Here is a 17,528-nt window from a genome sequence, read left to right as displayed (position 1 = left end):
TAAAGAAAAATAATACGAAATTTTCAAAAAATCATATCGGATGTTTTTTTAACGATCAAGATATGATATGTATGTTAAATTGAAGCTTAATGATTCTAGTTTATGATATGATATAAAAACTATAAGGTGATATTAATGAAATTTCCTGTAAAACATTATTAAAGAAGACGTTGTCAAATTTATAAATAAAAAATAACACGATTTTCAAAAAATCATATCGACTGTATTTTTAAGAATCAGGATATCATATGTATGTTAAATTGAAGCTTAAAGATTGTAGTTTATGCTATGATATGAAAATTATAAGATTATGTCATTGAAACTTCCAGAAAAAAATTCTTAAAGAGGAAATTGTCGAATTTATCAATGAAAAATAATACGAAATATTCAAAAAATCATATCGGATGTATTTTTAACGATCAAGATATGATATGTGTGTTAAATTGAAGCTTAATAATTCTAGTTTATGATACGATATAAAAGTTATAAGATTATATCATTGAAATTTCGGGAAAAAGATTGCTAAAGAAGAAATTGTCGAATTTAATAAAGAAAAATAATACGAAATTTTCAAAAAATCATATCGGATGTTTTTTTAACGATCAAGATATGATATGTATGTTAAATTGAAGCTTAATGATTCTAGTTTATGATACGATATAAAAATTATAAGATAATATTATTTAAATTTCTTGGAAAAAATAATCGAACGATATTTTCAAAAAGTCTTATCGACTGTAATTTTAAAAATCATGATATGATATGTATGTTAGATTGAAGCTTAAAGATTTTTGTTTATGATATGATATAATAACTATAAGGTGATATTAATGAAATTTCCTGAAAAACATTATTAAAGAAGACGTTGTCAAATTTATAAATCAATATATGATTTTCAAAAAATCATATCCTCTGTATTTTTAAGAATCAGTATATGATATGTATGTTAAATTGAAGATTAAAGATTCTAGCTTATGATATGATATAAAAATTATGAGATTGTATCGTTGAAATTTCCAGAAAAAAAGTGTTTTTATCGAATTTATTATGAAAATTTTAAATTTAATTTTTATTTTTAACGATCAAAATATGATATGTGTCTTAAATTGTAGCTTAATGATCCTAGTATATGAAATGACATAAAAATTATAAGATGGTATTATTGAAATTTCCTGGAAAACATTATTAAAGTAGAAACTGTCATATCTATAAAAAAATCTATCGACTGTAATTTTAATAACCATGATATGATCTGTACGTTAAACTGAGGCTTAAAGATTCTGGTTTATGATATGATATAGAAACTATAAGGTGATATTAATGAAATTTCCTGAAAAGCGTTATTAAAGAAGACATTGTCAAATTTATAGTCCGATGACCCGAAACTTTCTAGTTCTAGGTCTAGTGTTAGTTCTAGTTTTATTTGTTACTCAGCGCCAAATTGTTATATAATATATCTTTATTGAACTGACACACTAGGCTTAGAACTAGAAACATTCGGGTTTAGCTGTCTTGAAAGACAAGCGAAAAATCATTAAAAAGTTTCTGGACACTTCTGGACATCTTTAAAAATCTTCTGGAACTCTTTCTCACTGTCTAGAAAGCATTTAAACACTATTTGATAATTATAGAGACCATTAGAAAGGTTCTGGACACTTTTGGACATCTTTAAAGTCCCCTAGTTTATTACTAAAAGTAGAACTAACACTAGAACGAGAAACATTCGGGTTTAGCCGTCTTAAGAGACGCACGGTTAAACCCGAAACTTTCTAGTTCTAGGTCTAGTATTAGTTCTACTTTTATTTGTTATTCAGCGCCATCTTGCTGTATATCTTTATTTAACTCGAAATTTTTACGATAGTTTAGCTAACAATATCAATTTCAAAGATTTTTATAAAAAGTTATCTTTCGGTGTACTACTTAAAAGATTTTAGTTTAAAAATGAAACAAAACGTTTCTGTTCGTTTGAAAGCTTTTAGTCAAATGAGCTGAAACCAAAGGGGATTAAGTACTGGATTTTTCGGGCCCCCGGATTCCGTGACAAACGGCGGTTCCGAAACACAGCCTGTTTCGCGCTGTTTATGCAAATTCTCTTTTCCTTCTTTCCACAGAGTACATACTTTCTCCACGTTTGCGGCTTATTTTTCACGAATCTGCTCACGCCAGCCCCATTTGTACCGGCGCATTTATAATTTTTTTTTTACATCTTTTTATTACCCGCGACCCGGTTTCGGTTACATTTGGCGAAATTCGTGTTACGACCGAGTTTAGATCGTTATCGACACGTTTTACTAAGAAAAACGAGGATATTTGAACGATTCCTTTTATTATTTATTTTCGTATTTTTCGGGGGATTTAAACCTTCAGCAATGAGAGAAACAAAATTCGGGGTTTTAATCATTTTAAACACAACAACGCGAAAGTAATCCAACCGTGATATTTTCCGCGAGAACTGACTGTATAAAAGCGCTTTGCTTCGCTGCTAACAAATTTTATTCGGGATGAAACACTCATTTTAATGAATTTATAAAAATTGTTGAAATTTATAAATTTAGAATTAATTTTTAAAAACTAAAATTAATTTGTTTCGTTTTTGCGTTTCAGAGATCTCCAAGGGAATAATATAACCACATTGTTTGAATCAGACTTTCAACACCTTACTAAATTGAGGATTTTGTAAGTATTTGTTTTAAAAATTTCATTGATTATTAACAAGTCACAAAAATGGACAAAAATTACGTTTTACACTGTAGAACATCATTTAACTCCACTTTCTCATTTGCAGACAATTAACAGATAACCACATTCATACAATTGAAAAAGACACATTTAAAAACTTGAATACCATTGAACGTTTGTAAGTATTTCACAAAAATCTGTTACTTTCTAACCCTTTAATGCTTATTTTCGTGTAGGAAATTAAAAATCCTTTAAAATGAGCCCAAACACGACTAATTTATCTTAACAATTAACTTAAAAGTTAATAAAAAACAATCGACGATCACCTGTCAATTATTTTTTAAAATTATCATATTTCATTCATTTTTTAATATAACCCCATCGTGTTTAGACTCATTTTAAAGGATTTTGCACCAAGGATGCATTTTTTTAAATTACTTTTTTGTTTTGTAGACGACTAAATGGAAATAATTTAAGACACATCCCCGACAACTTATTTTCGTTTCAAACTAATTTATTTAGATTGTAAGTAGTTATTTTCAATTTTTTCAATTTTAATTTATTTAATTTATGCATATATAAGATGATTTTCTTTCCGTTTTTAAGGGATTTGAGTCACAATCAAATCAGCGTGATTGGAAGGAAGACTTTAAGAGGAATTTCCGCGATTAAAAATTTACAACTCGATAATAATGGGATCACTTGTATCGATGATCAAGCTTTGAGGTTTTTTAAAGATTTGGAAATTTTGTAAGTAAATATTTATGCTTAAATTTATCAATAAGTTAATTCAAAAAAAAAATTTAACCAAGCGCCATCTGTTATGGAGGGTCGACACTCGGATGTCTCAAAGTTATAGAGTTATATTCGATGTGCTACTCTACAGTGAAATTTGTATTTGTTGTTAGATGGCACTTGATATTTCTTACGAGTGCTAAATAGCTTTATGGGGTTACATGGGAGATGTATGGGACTTCCAAGTTTAAAAAAGGGTGTTTGCCACTTAATGGTACATGTATCCTTATGGGTACGTGGGGTATGGCAATCAAGACATACCCGGCACATAATTTTTGTTAATGAGGGGCTGTTTCTTGCCAAGTTGCAGAGGCGCCCCCACATATTAATAATCAAAAATAACATTTACCATAAGAACAGGATAACCAGAAATGATACTGACTTCGATCGGTTTGAAGTTGGCGTAATTCGTTTTTTAACCGCGGTTTAAAATCCACCATCTTATCGCGATGAACCCACAATGAATAAAGCTCGTTACTTAACATCTTCTGGTTATGCTATCTAAGGGATTATTACCACAGTTACGGCTATTTTACGCGCTCTGATTGGCTAGTAGATTGGGTTTATCTATAAGATAAATTTAAAGACAACTTAATTTACCAGCAATACCACAGAATAACCACAAATAACACTGACATGGATTTGTTTGATGTTGGCGACATCTCGTTTTATGACCTTGATTTAAAATCCGCCATCACATCACGAGGATCCATAGGCGCAATAAACACAATGAATGAGAGAGATAACTCAATTTACTATCAATAGCAGCAATACCACAGAATAACCAGAAGTGACACTGGGGGTATCTCGCCAAAACAGACGCCATATTGTGGAGGGTCACCAAGGTATGATGGTAAATTATTCAACGTTTTCGTTCTAATACACGCCTTTGGTGACCCTCGATAAGATGGCGGATTTTTAAATCGAAATCACAAAACGAGGTGCTGCCAACATCAAACGAATCGACGTCAGTGTCATTTCTGGTTATTCTGTGACAATACCTTGTTTCCTCACAACAATATGGCGTCACATTTGGCCAGTCTTACTTCTGGTTATTCTGTGCCACTAGCACCATTAGCACAGAAGTGGCAGTATCGCGATAATCTGACGCCATATTATAGCGAGTTACCAAGGTATGTTGCTATTGGTGGTAAAGATTTGGCAGGATACCGCTAGTGTCACTTCTGGTTCACGTCTCTTAAGACGGCTAAACCCAAATGATTCTACTTCTAAGTATAATGTTAGTTCTAGTTTTACACTAGTACTGTTACTAAAAGTAACACTATACCTAGAACTAGAATCGCACGTCTCTCAAGACGAATCCGTTCATAACAACAGCGTTCATAAGGAGTTGGATAACCTTAAACAGTATGTTTACTTAACGGACCTTGATTCTGTGCTTTTGGTAATAACGAATAATAATAACGAATCGACGTCAGTGTCATTTCTGGTTATTATGTGCCATTAGTAAGGATGCAAGGAGTGAGACCGAGGGGGCGGCTGGCGATAAAACTGGTGGATGTAGTTGGCCTGGACGCTAAGTAGATTATCGGAGGCAGAAACTGAAGGAAAAAAGGTTCAGGGAGGCTAAAGCTTGATGCAAGCTGTAGAACCATATAGAGAGAGAAAAACAACTTATATTCTTCCACCCTGTTAAAATCAAATATCCTCCAAATCAAGTTCTTTAATTTGGAGCAAAATAAATTTAGCTTGTTTACATTGCAATACAGAAAGTTCTACTTGTTAAGACTGCCAGAAAGATAGAAATGTGGTTCATCGCTGAAACAAGCAGTCATACTTCAATGTTAATTGATTCAATGATTTTTTTATCTAAATTTCCATGTTCAGTCTTTTTTGCGATCAGTATCTACACATTTTCAAGCTATGTTATTCAGTCTTCTTAATGCAGTATCAAGTACCAAGTACTAGGCCAACAGTATCTAATTTTTTGAAAATGTTATCTACTTTTCTGGAAACAGTATTTTTACTTCCCGTGGATCATTTAGTCTTCTATTAACAATTTTTAGGCATACAATACTTGCCTAAATGTTCTGCAAACAACTATCCATGCCAAAAGTTAAGGTCCCTCATTTTATAGATTGATATCTTCGCAACTGTTCGATGAAAAAGATTGCGGTAAAGTGCGTCGTAATCATTGAACATTTCTACGTAACATATGTGAATTTGAACATTTTCGGTTCTTCGGTTTTCCTTCTATCGTTAGTTAAATGAAAAAAAGTACCCGACGAAAACATTTCAAATTTGAACAGGTGGTAAAATGATGTGTGAGGATCACATTTTATTTTTTCGATATTCCCTAAAGTTTCACAGAAAATGACAGTTTAGTGGGATGTGGTTATGTCAAAATCGGCTGGGTGGATTTTAACGCGGTTTTAACCAAAATATGTTAAATAATTGCATTTGTTTTTGCATTTATCAAAGTTATATCACTATAATTTTTTTAGAGCGATTTACGCGAATTATAAATTAAAAAGAAACAGAAATAAATCAGACCTCTTTTATCCGTAGTGTTTAGAGTTCTGCAAGTAGCACTTATTGTTAGTCTTGTTCATGTACTATCTAGTCATCTGCAACTAGTATCTATTTTTTTGTAACCAGTACTCTTTTGCGGGTAGTGTTTAGTGTTCTGCAAACAGCAATTACAATTAGTGTTCTTCATGCACTATCTAGTCATCTGCAAACAGTATCTAATCTTCTGTAACCAGTACTCATTTGCTGATAGTGTTTATTGTTTTGCAAATAGCACTTAAGGCCGGTTGTACAATCAAGATAAAGATATTCGTTGTTGTACAAACTGTTTTTGTCGGTAGGATTGCTATAGGCGAAATAAGAGTCAGTTGGTAGTATTTTTTCCCTATATCTAGTAATTTATGCCATAGGTTGGTAACGCTAATGTCTTTCTTTGAAATTTGAACTATGATTTTGACAATAATAACAATTGTTTAAAAATTTTTTTACGACACAACTGACACAACGTACGTATGAATGTTATAGGTTAATTTATGCAGTAACCATACAAAGTTTTTATATAAAATCCGTGGTAATCATATATATCTGGTGGATAACTGTCTTATCAGCAACGCTGAGTACCCGATAAGTTATCCTGCCGCTAATCGAGGCAACAAAAATATCCATACATTGTATACAGTACAAAGTAACTTATCGGCTAGATAACGCTGTCGAGAAATTTATCGGTATATTGTACAACCAGCCCTTAGTCTTTTTGATGCACTATCTAGTTATCTCCAAGCAGTATCTAGCCATCTCCAAGCAGTATCTAGTCTTCTGTAACCAGTATTTTTTACCGGTAGTGTTTAGTGTTCTGCAAGCAGCACTTAGTCTTCTTCATGCACTATCTAGTCATGTGCAAGCAGTATTTAGTCATCTAGAAGCAGTATCTAGTCATCTGCAAGCAGTATCAATCATCTGCAAGCATTATCTAGTCTGCTGTAAACCTCTTTTGACGGTGGTGTTTAGTGTTCTTCAAGTAGCAGTTAATCTTCTTTATGTACTATCTATTCATCTGTACGCAGTATATAGTTAACTGCAAGCAGTATTTAGTCATCTGCACGCAGTATCTACCTTTCTATAACTAGTACTCTTTTTCCGTTGGTGTATAGTGTCTTCTTCATGCACTATTTAGTTATGTGCAAGCAGTATTTAGTCATCTACAAGCAGTATCTAGTCATCTACAAGCAGTATCAATCATCTGCAAGCAGTACAAGCGGTGTTTAGTGTTCTGCAAGTAGCAGTTAGTCTTCTTTTTAATTATAATAATAATAGTAATAAGCCTTTATTTAGATAATGTAGGTAGGAGATCAACTGGCGAAGTTTAGCCCAAGGCTATTCTGTACTTAACCAGTTACTCTCCCAAACAAAAGGAATAATAACATGTCAAGCCCTTTCTATCAAATAAAAGTTTAACACTCTAAAGAACCAAAATACAATACATAATAATAAACCTAATAGCGGAGTTTAATCATCTGAAGTAAAATTACTTTAATTCATACAAATCGCTAGTATTAGTCTTATTCACATCTATGATAATAACAAAAATAATTGCTTACTGGACCTGGAAAAACGTGTTGAATTCATTTGCTCTAAATCAACTGGAAGATTATTATATAATTTAATGGCATTATAAAAAACAGATCTCTCAAACATTGCCGTGATATGACGAGGAATTTCAAACATGTTACAACAACGCGTAGAAAGCCCGCTCACTGTATTTCTACCAATGCACAACTCACGCTAACGCACATTATGTATTATCAATTCATTTGCAAGCAGTATTTAGTCATCTGTAAGCAGTATCTAGCTTTCTATAACTAGTACTCTTTTGCCGGTGGTGTATAGTGTTCTACAAGCAGCACTTAGTCTGCTTCATGCACTATCTAGTCATTTGCAAGCAGTATTTAGTCATCTAGAAGCAGTGTCTAGTCATCTGCAAGCAGTATCAATCATCTACAAGCAGTATCTAGTCTTCTGTAACCATTACTCGTTTTCCGGTGGTGTTTAGTGTTCTGCAAGTAGCAGTTAGTCTTGTTTATGTATTATCCATTCATCTGCAAGCAGTATATAGTTATTTGCAAGCAGTATTTAGTCATCTGCAAGCAATATCTAGGTTTCTATAACTAGTACTCTTTTGCCGGTGGTGTATAGTGTTCTACAAGCAGCACTTAGTCTGCTTCATGCACTATCTAGTCATGTGCAAGCAGTATTTAGTCACCTAGAAGCAGTATTTACTCATCTGCAAGCAGTATCAATCATCTGCAAGCAGTATCTAGTCTTCTGTAACCATTACTCTTTTGCCGGTGGTGTTTAGTGTTCTGCAAGTAACAGTTAGTCTTCTTTATGTATTATCTATTCATCTGCAGTATATAGTTATCTGCAAGTAGTATTTAGTCATCTGCAAGCAGTATCTAGTTTACTAAAACTAGCACTCTTTTGCCGGTGGTGCATAGTGTTCTACTAGCAGCAATTTGTCGTCTCCATGCACTATCTAGTCATCTCCAAGCAGTATCTAATGTTCTATAAGCAGTATTTTGTCATTTATTAGTTGTTATATGTAGTCACACGCTACTTACATTTAATCTTCTACAATCAGAAAGTAATCCTAAGCATTAAAGTCTTGTCTTAGTGGTATCAAATATTACATTAGCAGCATTAAGTCTTCTGCCATTAATATCTAGTCTTCCATAAGACATATTAACTCTTTTCCAAGTATTATTTAGATGGAAATGTTATAACGAAGTAAATTTAATATTGATCTTATTTTTAAGAAAGATGTTTATTAACAATCTATTTTTAATTTCTAATTAGATCATTAAACAACAACAATTTAACATGGATAGGAAGAGATATGTTCAAGAATATGTTTCGACTTCGCGTCTTAAAACTAAACGACAACCTCCTTCATTGCGACTGCCAGTTATCTTGGTTGGCAAGATACTTAAGGCACAACGCTCGTTTAGGGCAAAACACGAAGTGTCACTCGCCCAATCACATCAAGGGGCAGAATGTCGTCGATTTACGGGAACAAGAATTTAAATGTTCAGGTAATTAATTTTCTTTTTAACAAAGATAAGTCAATAAATTGTAATTTTTTTTAAGGTTTAGTTGAAACAACGATGACTGGTGAATGTGTCAGCGAACCACAGTGCCCACATCCATGTCAATGCGCGGATGGAATCGTTGATTGCCGAGAAAAAGGATTATCAAAAGTTCCTGATCATTTACCGGAAGGAACTCAAGAGTTGCGATTAGAACAAAATGAGATAACCGAGATACCTCCGAGAGCTTTTGCAGCTCATAAACGACTCAAAAGAATGTAAGTAAAATTTATTAGTAAGCATTTATCAAGAAAAATAATTTTTTTTATGTTTTAAGTGATTTAAGTACTAATAAAATCACAAAAATATCCCACGACGCTTTCCAAGGATTAAAATCGTTAACAACATTAATTCTTTACGGAAATAAAATTAAAGACCTTCCGGCCGGAATTTTTCAAGGACTCGTTTCACTTCAATTATTGTAATTAATTAAAAATTAAAATAACTCAAAACCATAAAAATTAATTTTTTTTTAGGTTATTAAACGCAAATGAAATTTCCTGCATACGCAAAGACACATTTTCCGATTTACCAAGTTTAAGTTTACTCTCACTTTACGACAACAACATTCAATCGTTAGCAAACGGAAGTTTCGATTCATTAAGAAGCATACAAACATTGCATTTAGCGCGAAACCCATTTATTTGCGATTGTAATTTGAAATGGTTAGCCGAGTATTTGCATAAGAATCCGATCGAGACTTCTGGGGCGAAATGTGAATCGCCAAAAAGAATGCAAAAAAAGAGGATAGAAATTTTAAAAGATGAAAAATTTAAATGTAAGTTTTCAAATTTTAATTAAATATGTGTTAAATTTGTTATTTTAGGCCACGAAGAGTTCCGAACACGATTTGCTGGGGAATGTTTAATAGATAATGCATGTCCTTCTGGATGTACTTGCGATGGGACAACTGTTAATTGTTCCGGGAGGAATTTAAAAGAAATTCCGAGAGATATTCCACTTTACACGACAGAATTGTATTTAATCATTTAAAAAGTGTTAAAAAGATATAAAAATGTTTTTTTCTTTTCAAGGCTTTTAAACGATAACGAATTAGGGAAGATTAAATCTGATGGATTGTTTGGAAGGTTACCAAATTTGATAAAACTTGATTTAAGAAGAAATCAAATTATTGGAATTGAAGAAAATTCATTTGAAGGAGCTTCTTATATCTCAGAACTGTAAATATATTAATTATTTTTTATCTCAATCTATTTTCTTTATTGTTTTAGGCTCCTCTCTGAGAATAAATTATTAGAAATCCACAACAAAATGTTTTTAGGATTACATAATCTAAAAATCCTTTCTTTGAATAACAATAAAATTACTTGTGTTATGCCTGGATCTTTTGATCACTTAACTTCTTTACATACATTGTAATTTAAATTAATTCTTATTTTTATTTATATTATTAATCACATTTGTTTTATTTTATAGGAATTTAGCCCAAAATCCTTTTATATGTAATTGCCACTTGGCGTGGTTTAGCGAATGGCTTAAAATAAGAGGATTAAGTGGTTCCTCGCCGAGATGCGCTTCACCTTTTAGAGTTCGAGATGTGTTAATTAGAGAATTACCTCAAAATGAATTTAAATGTACCAGTAAGTATTTCGAAATTATATTTTTATTAAATATTCGAGTTTAGCCGCACGTCTCTCAAAACGGTTAAACCCGAATGAGTTTAGTTCTACGTCTACTGTTAGTTCTAGTGATAGTGTTACTGTAAAACTAGAACTAACACTAGACCTAGAACTAGAAACATTCGGATTTAGCCGCACGTCTCTCAAGACGGCTAAACCCGAATGATTCTAGTTCTTGGTCTTGTGTTAGTTCTAGCGCAAAACTGGAACTAATACTAGACTTAAAACTAGAAATATTCGGGTTTAGCCGCACGTCTCTCAAGACGGCTAAAACCGAATGGTTCTAGTTCTAGGTCTTGTGTTTGTTTTAGTGATAGTGTAAAACTAGAACTAACACTAGACCTAGAACTAGAAACATTAGGGTTTAGCCACAAATCTCTCAAGATGGCTAAACCCGAACGATACTAGTTCAAGGACTAGTGTTAGTTCTAGTGACAGTCAGAAGCATTAGCACTGTCACTAGAACTAACACTAGACCTAGAACTAGTATCATTCGGGTTTAGCCGTCTTGAGAGACGTGCGGCTAAACCGTAATGTTTCTAGTTCTAGGTCTAGTGTTAGTTCTAGTTTTACACTATCACTAAAACAAACACAAGACCTAGAACTAGAATCATTCGGTTCTAGGTCTTGTGTTAGTTCTAGTGCAAAACTGGAACTAACACTACACCTAGTACTAGAAACAATCGGGTTTAGCCGCACGTCTCTCAAGGCGGCTAAACGCGACTGATTCTAGTTCTAGGTCTTCTGTTACTTCTAGTGGTAGTGTAAAACTAGAACTAACACTAGACCTAGAACTAGAAACATTCGGGTACTATACTTTCTAGTTCAAGGACTAGTGTTAGTTCTAGTAACAGTCAGAAGCATTAGCACTGTCACTAGAACTAACAGTAGACCTAGAACTAGAATCATTCGGTTTTAGCCGTCTTGAGAGACGTGCGGCTAAATCCGAATGTTTCTAGTTCTAGGTCTTGTGTTTGTTTTAGTGATAGTGTAAAACTAGAACTAACACTAGACCTAGAACTAGAATCATTCGGGTTTAGCTGCCTTGAGAGACGTGCGGCTAAACCCGAATGTTTCTAGTTCTAGGTCTATTGTTAGTTCTAGTGATAGTGCTAGTGTAAAACTAGAACTAACACTCGGCTGGGAACTAGGAACATTCGCATTTAGCCGCACGTCTGTCAAGACGGCTAAATCTGAATGATTCTAGTTCTAGGTCTTTTGTTAGTTCTAGTGCAAAACTGGAACTAACACTAGACCTAGTACTAGAAACAATCGGGTTTAGCCGCACGTCTCTCAAGGCGGCTAAACGCGACTGATTCTAGTTCTAGGTCTTGTGTTAGTTCTAGTGATAGTGCTAGTGTAAAACTAGAACTAACACTAGACCTTGAACTAGAAACATTCGGGTTTAGCCGCACGTCTCTCAAGGCAGCTAAACCCGAATGATTCTAGTTCTAGGTCTATTGTTAGTTCTAGTGATAGTGCTAGTGTAAAACTAGAACTAACACTCGACCGGGAACTAGAAACATTCGGATTTATCCGCACGTTTGTCAAGACGGCTAAATCTGAATGATTCGAGTTCTAGGTCTTATGTTAGTTCTAGTGCAAAACTGGAACTAACACTAGACCGAGTACTAGAAACAATCGGGTTTAGCCGCACGTCTCTCAAGGCGGCTAAACGCGACTGATTCTAGTTCTAGGTCTTGTGTTAGTTCTAGTGATAGTGCTAGTATAAGGACGCACGGCTAAACCCTATACTTTCTAGTTCAAGGTCTAGTGTTAGTTCTAGTTTTAATTATAATTCAACGCTAAATTATCGTATATATTTATTAAATTAGAAATAGAACTAACACTAGATCTAGAATCATTCGGGTTTAGCCGTCTTGAGGGACGTGTGGCTAAACCCAAATGTTTCTAGTTCTAGTTTCTAGCGTTAGTTCTAATGCTAGTGTGACACCACAATATAACCCTGAATAACAACTAAAACTAGAGCTAGCACTTCGGGTTTAGCAGCACGTCTCTTACACCCAAATCATGCTAGTTCTAGGACTAGTGTTAGTTCTTGTGACAGTCAGAAGCATTAGCACTGTCACTACAACTAACACTAGACGGCTAAACCCAAATGATACAGCCTAGAAAGTACTCGACTATCACGAAATTAATATAATAATGATTTAAAATACCTATGGCTTTAGCATTATAAAATAACTGTATGGTAATTTGTGAACGCTTTTGTTGTCATCTTTTTTTCTAATAAAGAGAAAAGTGTCAAGGTTTCGACAATTATATCATTTTCACTTTCTCGTGTCATCAGATGCTCTGAAAATAGTTACAAGTTACTCAAATACCATAAAATGATCATCAGCAAGAAAATAAAATAAAAATTATTGTTTTTGAACAATTATTATCAAGCGATGATAGATAGTGATCAGATATCATAAGTTGATGATCAGAAAATAAAAAAAATCTCGTAAAGATCTTAGAATGCATTAAAAATTATAGAAAAATATTAAAAATATGGAAAAATCATCATAATATACTAAAAGTGATCATATGTCACAGGTTTATGATCAAAAAATATAAGAAATCATCCAAAGATCAGCTAAATATATTGATTTTCATAGGAATATACTGAAAATCATGAAATATCATTGGAACACCATCATGATATGCTAAATGTGATCATATATCACAGGTTGATGATCGAAGAATATCAGAAATCATCTTAAGATGATCAGAATACATTAAGGCTGATAGAAATACACTGAAAATCGTGAAGTATTATTGGAAGATTATCGTAATATGCTAAAAGTGATCATATATCACAGGTTAATGATCAAAAAATATATGAAATCATTTATAGGTCATCAGAATACATTGAGTTTCATAGGAATATATTAAAAATCGTAAAATATCATTGGAAGATCACCTTAATATGCTAAATGTGAGCATATATTACATGATGATGATCAAAAAAGATAAGAAATCTTTTATAGGTCATCAGAATACGTAATAATAATAATAATATATATAATTGCAACATCATCATAATGTGGCCGCACGCCTCATCATATATTACAGGTTGATAATCAGAAAATGTAAGATATCATCCAAAGATAATAATAATAATACTTTTATTCACCCATTAATAATAAAAAGAAAGAAAACAATCAGTAATAACAATAAAATAATAAAAAAAAGTAATAATAAATTAATCATAATTAAAATACATTGAGTTTAATAGGAATATACTGAAAATCATAAAATATCATTGGGTGTACAGCATAATATGCTAAAAGTTATCATATATAACAGGTCGATGATAAAAAAGATAAGAAGTCATCCAGAGATCATCGGAATATATTGAGTGCTAATGCTTCTGACTGTCACTAGAACTAACACTAGTCCTAGAACTAGCATGATTTGGGTGTAAGAGACAATACAGTGAAAATCTTTAGAAATCATTGCAACATAGTCATAATATGTTGAAAGTGGTCATATATCATAGGTTGATGATCAGAAACTATAAGAAATAGTCATAATATGTTGAAAGTGGTCATATACTACAGGTTAATAATCAATATATGTAACATTATATCCAAAGATCATTAAAATACGTTGAGTTTAATAGGAATATATTGAAAATCGTTAAATATCATTTGAAGATCACCTTAATATGCTAAATATGATCATATATCACAAGATGATAACCGAAAAAGATAAGAAATCATTTATAGGTCATCAGAATACATTGAGTTACATAGGAATATTATGAAAATATTTAGATATAATTGCAATATCATGTGGTCAGAAAACGTAAGATGTCATCCAAAGATCATCAAAATACATTGAATTCAATAGGAATATTTTGAAAATTATCATTGGAAGATCATCTTAATACGCTAAATGTGATCATATATCACAAGATGATGATCAAAAAAGATAAGAAATCATTTATAGGTCATCAGAATATATTGAGTTTTATAGGAATACTGTGAAAATATTTAGATATAATTGCAACATCATCATAATGTGGTGAAGATGATCATATATTATTGGTTGATAATCAGAAAATGTAAGATATCATCCAAAGATCATGAAAATACATTCAGTTTCATAGGAATATACTGAAAACCATAAAATATCATTGGAAGATCAGCATAATATGCTAAAAGTTATCATATATTACAGGTCGATGATCAAAAAATATAAGAAGTCATCCAGAGATCATCGGAATATATTGAGTTTCATAAGAATATACTGTAAATCATAAAATGTCATTGGAACATCATCTTATTATGCTAAATGTGATCATATATCATAGGTTGATGATCAGAAAATGTAAGACATCATCCAAAGATCATCAAAATACATTGAGTTTAATAGGAATATACTCAAAATCGTAAAATATCATTGGAAGATCAACATAATATACTAAAAGTTATCATATATTACAGGTCGATGATCAAAAAATATAAGAAGTCATCCAGAGATCATCAGAATACATTGAGTTTCATAGGAATATACTGTAAATCTTAAAATGTCATTGGAACATCATCATATTATGCTAAATATGATCATATATCATAGGTTGATGATCAGAAACTATAAGAAATCATTTATAGGCCATCAGAATACATTGAGTTTCATAGGAATATTGTAAAAATATTTAGATAATGCAACATCATCATAATGTGCTGAAAATGATCATATACAACAAGTTGATAATGAGAAAATATAAGACATTATCCAAAGATCATCAAAATACATTGAGTTTCACAGGAATATACTGAAAATCGTAAAATATCATTGAAAGATCAGCATAAAATGCTAAAAGTTATCATATATTACAAGTTGATGATCAAAAAATATAAGAAGTCATCCAGAGATCATCGGAATATATTGAGTTTCATAAGAATAAACTGTAAGTCATAAAATGTCATTGGAACATCATCATATTATGCTAGATGTGACCATATATCATAGGTTGATAATCAGAAACTATGACAAATCATTCATAGGCCATCAGAACACATTGAGCTTCATAGGAATATAGTGAAAATCTTTAAAAATCATTGCAACATAGTCATACTATGTTGAAAGTGGTCATATATTACAGGTTGATAATCAATATATGTAACATTATATCAAAAGATCATACTGATGATCTTTTGATATAATTAAGTATGATAAAAATATGCTGAAAATCGTAAAATATTATTATAAGATCAGCATAATAAGCTAAGAGTGCTCATATATTACGGGTTGTATTACAAAAATTATAAGAAATCAATTATAGGTCGTCAGAATACGTTGAATTTAATAGGAATATTGTGAAAATATTTATATATCATTGCAACATCATTATAATATACTGAAAATGATCATATATCACAGGTTGATAATTAGAAAATATAAGATATCATCCAATGATCATCAGAATACATTGAGTTTAATAGAAATTTACTGAAAATTGTAAAGTATTGTTGGAAGATCACGACAATATGCTAAAAGTGATTATATATCACAGGTTGATGATCAGATTATATAAGAAATCATTCATTGTTCATCAGAATACATTGTGTTTTATAGTGCTAATGCTTCTGACTGTCACTACAACTAACACTAGACGTAGAACTAGAATCATTCGGGTTTAGCCGTCTTGAGAGACGTGCGGCTAAACCCGAATGATTCTAGTTGTTGGTCTAGTGTTAGTTCTAGTGACAGTGCTAATGCTTCTGACTGTCACTAGAACTAACACTAGTCCTTGAACTAGTATCATTCGGGTTTAGCCATCTTGAGAGACTTGTGGCTAATCCCGATTGTTTCTAGTTCTAGTCTTAGTTCTAATGTTACAAATTAAAAATTTTTCATATAACGGACTCCCCCTTCCCCGTATTAATCCACTATATCGATGTTTTAATTTTACTGTATAGGTATACTTGAAAATCAGTTTAATTTTTCTTTTAGATGATGCTGATCAGGGTTGTTTAGGTGAAAACTACTGTCCACCGAGTTGCGTTTGTACTGGAACTATAGTTAGATGTTCCAAAGCGAAATTGAAGGAAATTCCGAGAGGAATTCCACCGGAAACTTCCGAGTTGTATTTAGATGGGAATGAAATTACGAAAATCCAAGCAGATAAAATTAGCCATTTGAAATCATTGACGAGATTGTAAGAATATTTTGCTTTTTGCGACAAACATTTTAATATTTTCTCATTTCAGAGATTTAAGCAATAACCAAATTGGAATTTTATCAAATTTTACGTTTTCAAACTTATCGAAATTATCAACTTTAATAATCGGCTATAATAAATTACAGTGTATACAAAGAAATGCTTTGTATGGGTTAAAATCGTTAAGAATAATGTAGGTTATATTTTTGTTTTTAAACATTTCTTATAATTTATTTATTTTTTTAGATCACTTCATGGAAATCAAATTTCGATGATACCAGAAGGAACGTTTGCTAATTTAACATCAATCACTCACATGTAAGACATTTTTGTTTTTTTTCTAAGCAACACTAATCCCTACTACAATTAGTATTTAATTTGATATATAATTTTTTTTTAAGTGCATTCGGTTCAAATCCCTTATTTTGTGATTGTAACCTTCGTTGGTTATCGGATTGGGTTAAGATTGATTATATTGAGCCGGGAATTGCACGATGTGCGGATCCACCAAATATGAAAGATAAATCCATCTTATCAACTCCTTCAGCTAACTTTCAATGCAAAGGTACGAAAATAATTGTAATAAAAATGATTTTGTTTCTTTTG

The 17,528-nt window shown here is 32.1% G+C and overlaps 1 protein-coding gene and 1 non-coding gene across 2 annotated transcripts in view; both read left to right on the top strand.

The window, feature by feature from the left end:
- LOC111420077 (slit guidance ligand) overlaps positions 1-17,528 on the top strand; it is a 170,278-nt gene that overhangs the window by 137,234 nt on the left and 15,516 nt on the right. Inside the window, exons 3-18 of the mRNA XM_071195339.1 lie at positions 2,605-2,676; positions 2,786-2,857; positions 3,133-3,204; positions 3,286-3,429; positions 8,818-9,053; positions 9,109-9,325; positions 9,385-9,528; positions 9,584-9,885; positions 9,934-10,084; positions 10,142-10,288; positions 10,340-10,483; positions 10,545-10,708; positions 16,715-16,919; positions 16,972-17,115; positions 17,169-17,240; positions 17,324-17,487. Coding sequence (XP_071051440.1) covers positions 2,605-2,676; positions 2,786-2,857; positions 3,133-3,204; positions 3,286-3,429; positions 8,818-9,053; positions 9,109-9,325; positions 9,385-9,528; positions 9,584-9,885; positions 9,934-10,084; positions 10,142-10,288; positions 10,340-10,483; positions 10,545-10,708; positions 16,715-16,919; positions 16,972-17,115; positions 17,169-17,240; positions 17,324-17,487 — 2,450 coding nt within the window. The remainder of the gene's footprint in view (positions 1-2,604; positions 2,677-2,785; positions 2,858-3,132; positions 3,205-3,285; positions 3,430-8,817; positions 9,054-9,108; positions 9,326-9,384; positions 9,529-9,583; positions 9,886-9,933; positions 10,085-10,141; positions 10,289-10,339; positions 10,484-10,544; positions 10,709-16,714; positions 16,920-16,971; positions 17,116-17,168; positions 17,241-17,323; positions 17,488-17,528) is intronic.
- On the top strand, positions 3,665-3,794 carry LOC111420079 (U11 spliceosomal RNA). Its single transcript, XR_002707048.1, has one exon. It is a non-coding gene; the product is annotated as a U11 spliceosomal RNA (small nuclear RNA).

The sequence above is a fragment of the Onthophagus taurus genome, chromosome 3 (assembly GCF_036711975.1).
Source record: "Onthophagus taurus isolate NC chromosome 3, IU_Otau_3.0, whole genome shotgun sequence".
NCBI classification, from domain to species: Eukaryota; Metazoa; Arthropoda; class Insecta; order Coleoptera; family Scarabaeidae; genus Onthophagus; species Onthophagus taurus.
The sequence above is the reverse complement of the archived record's forward strand: the minus strand, read 5'-3'. Positions and strand labels throughout refer to the sequence as shown.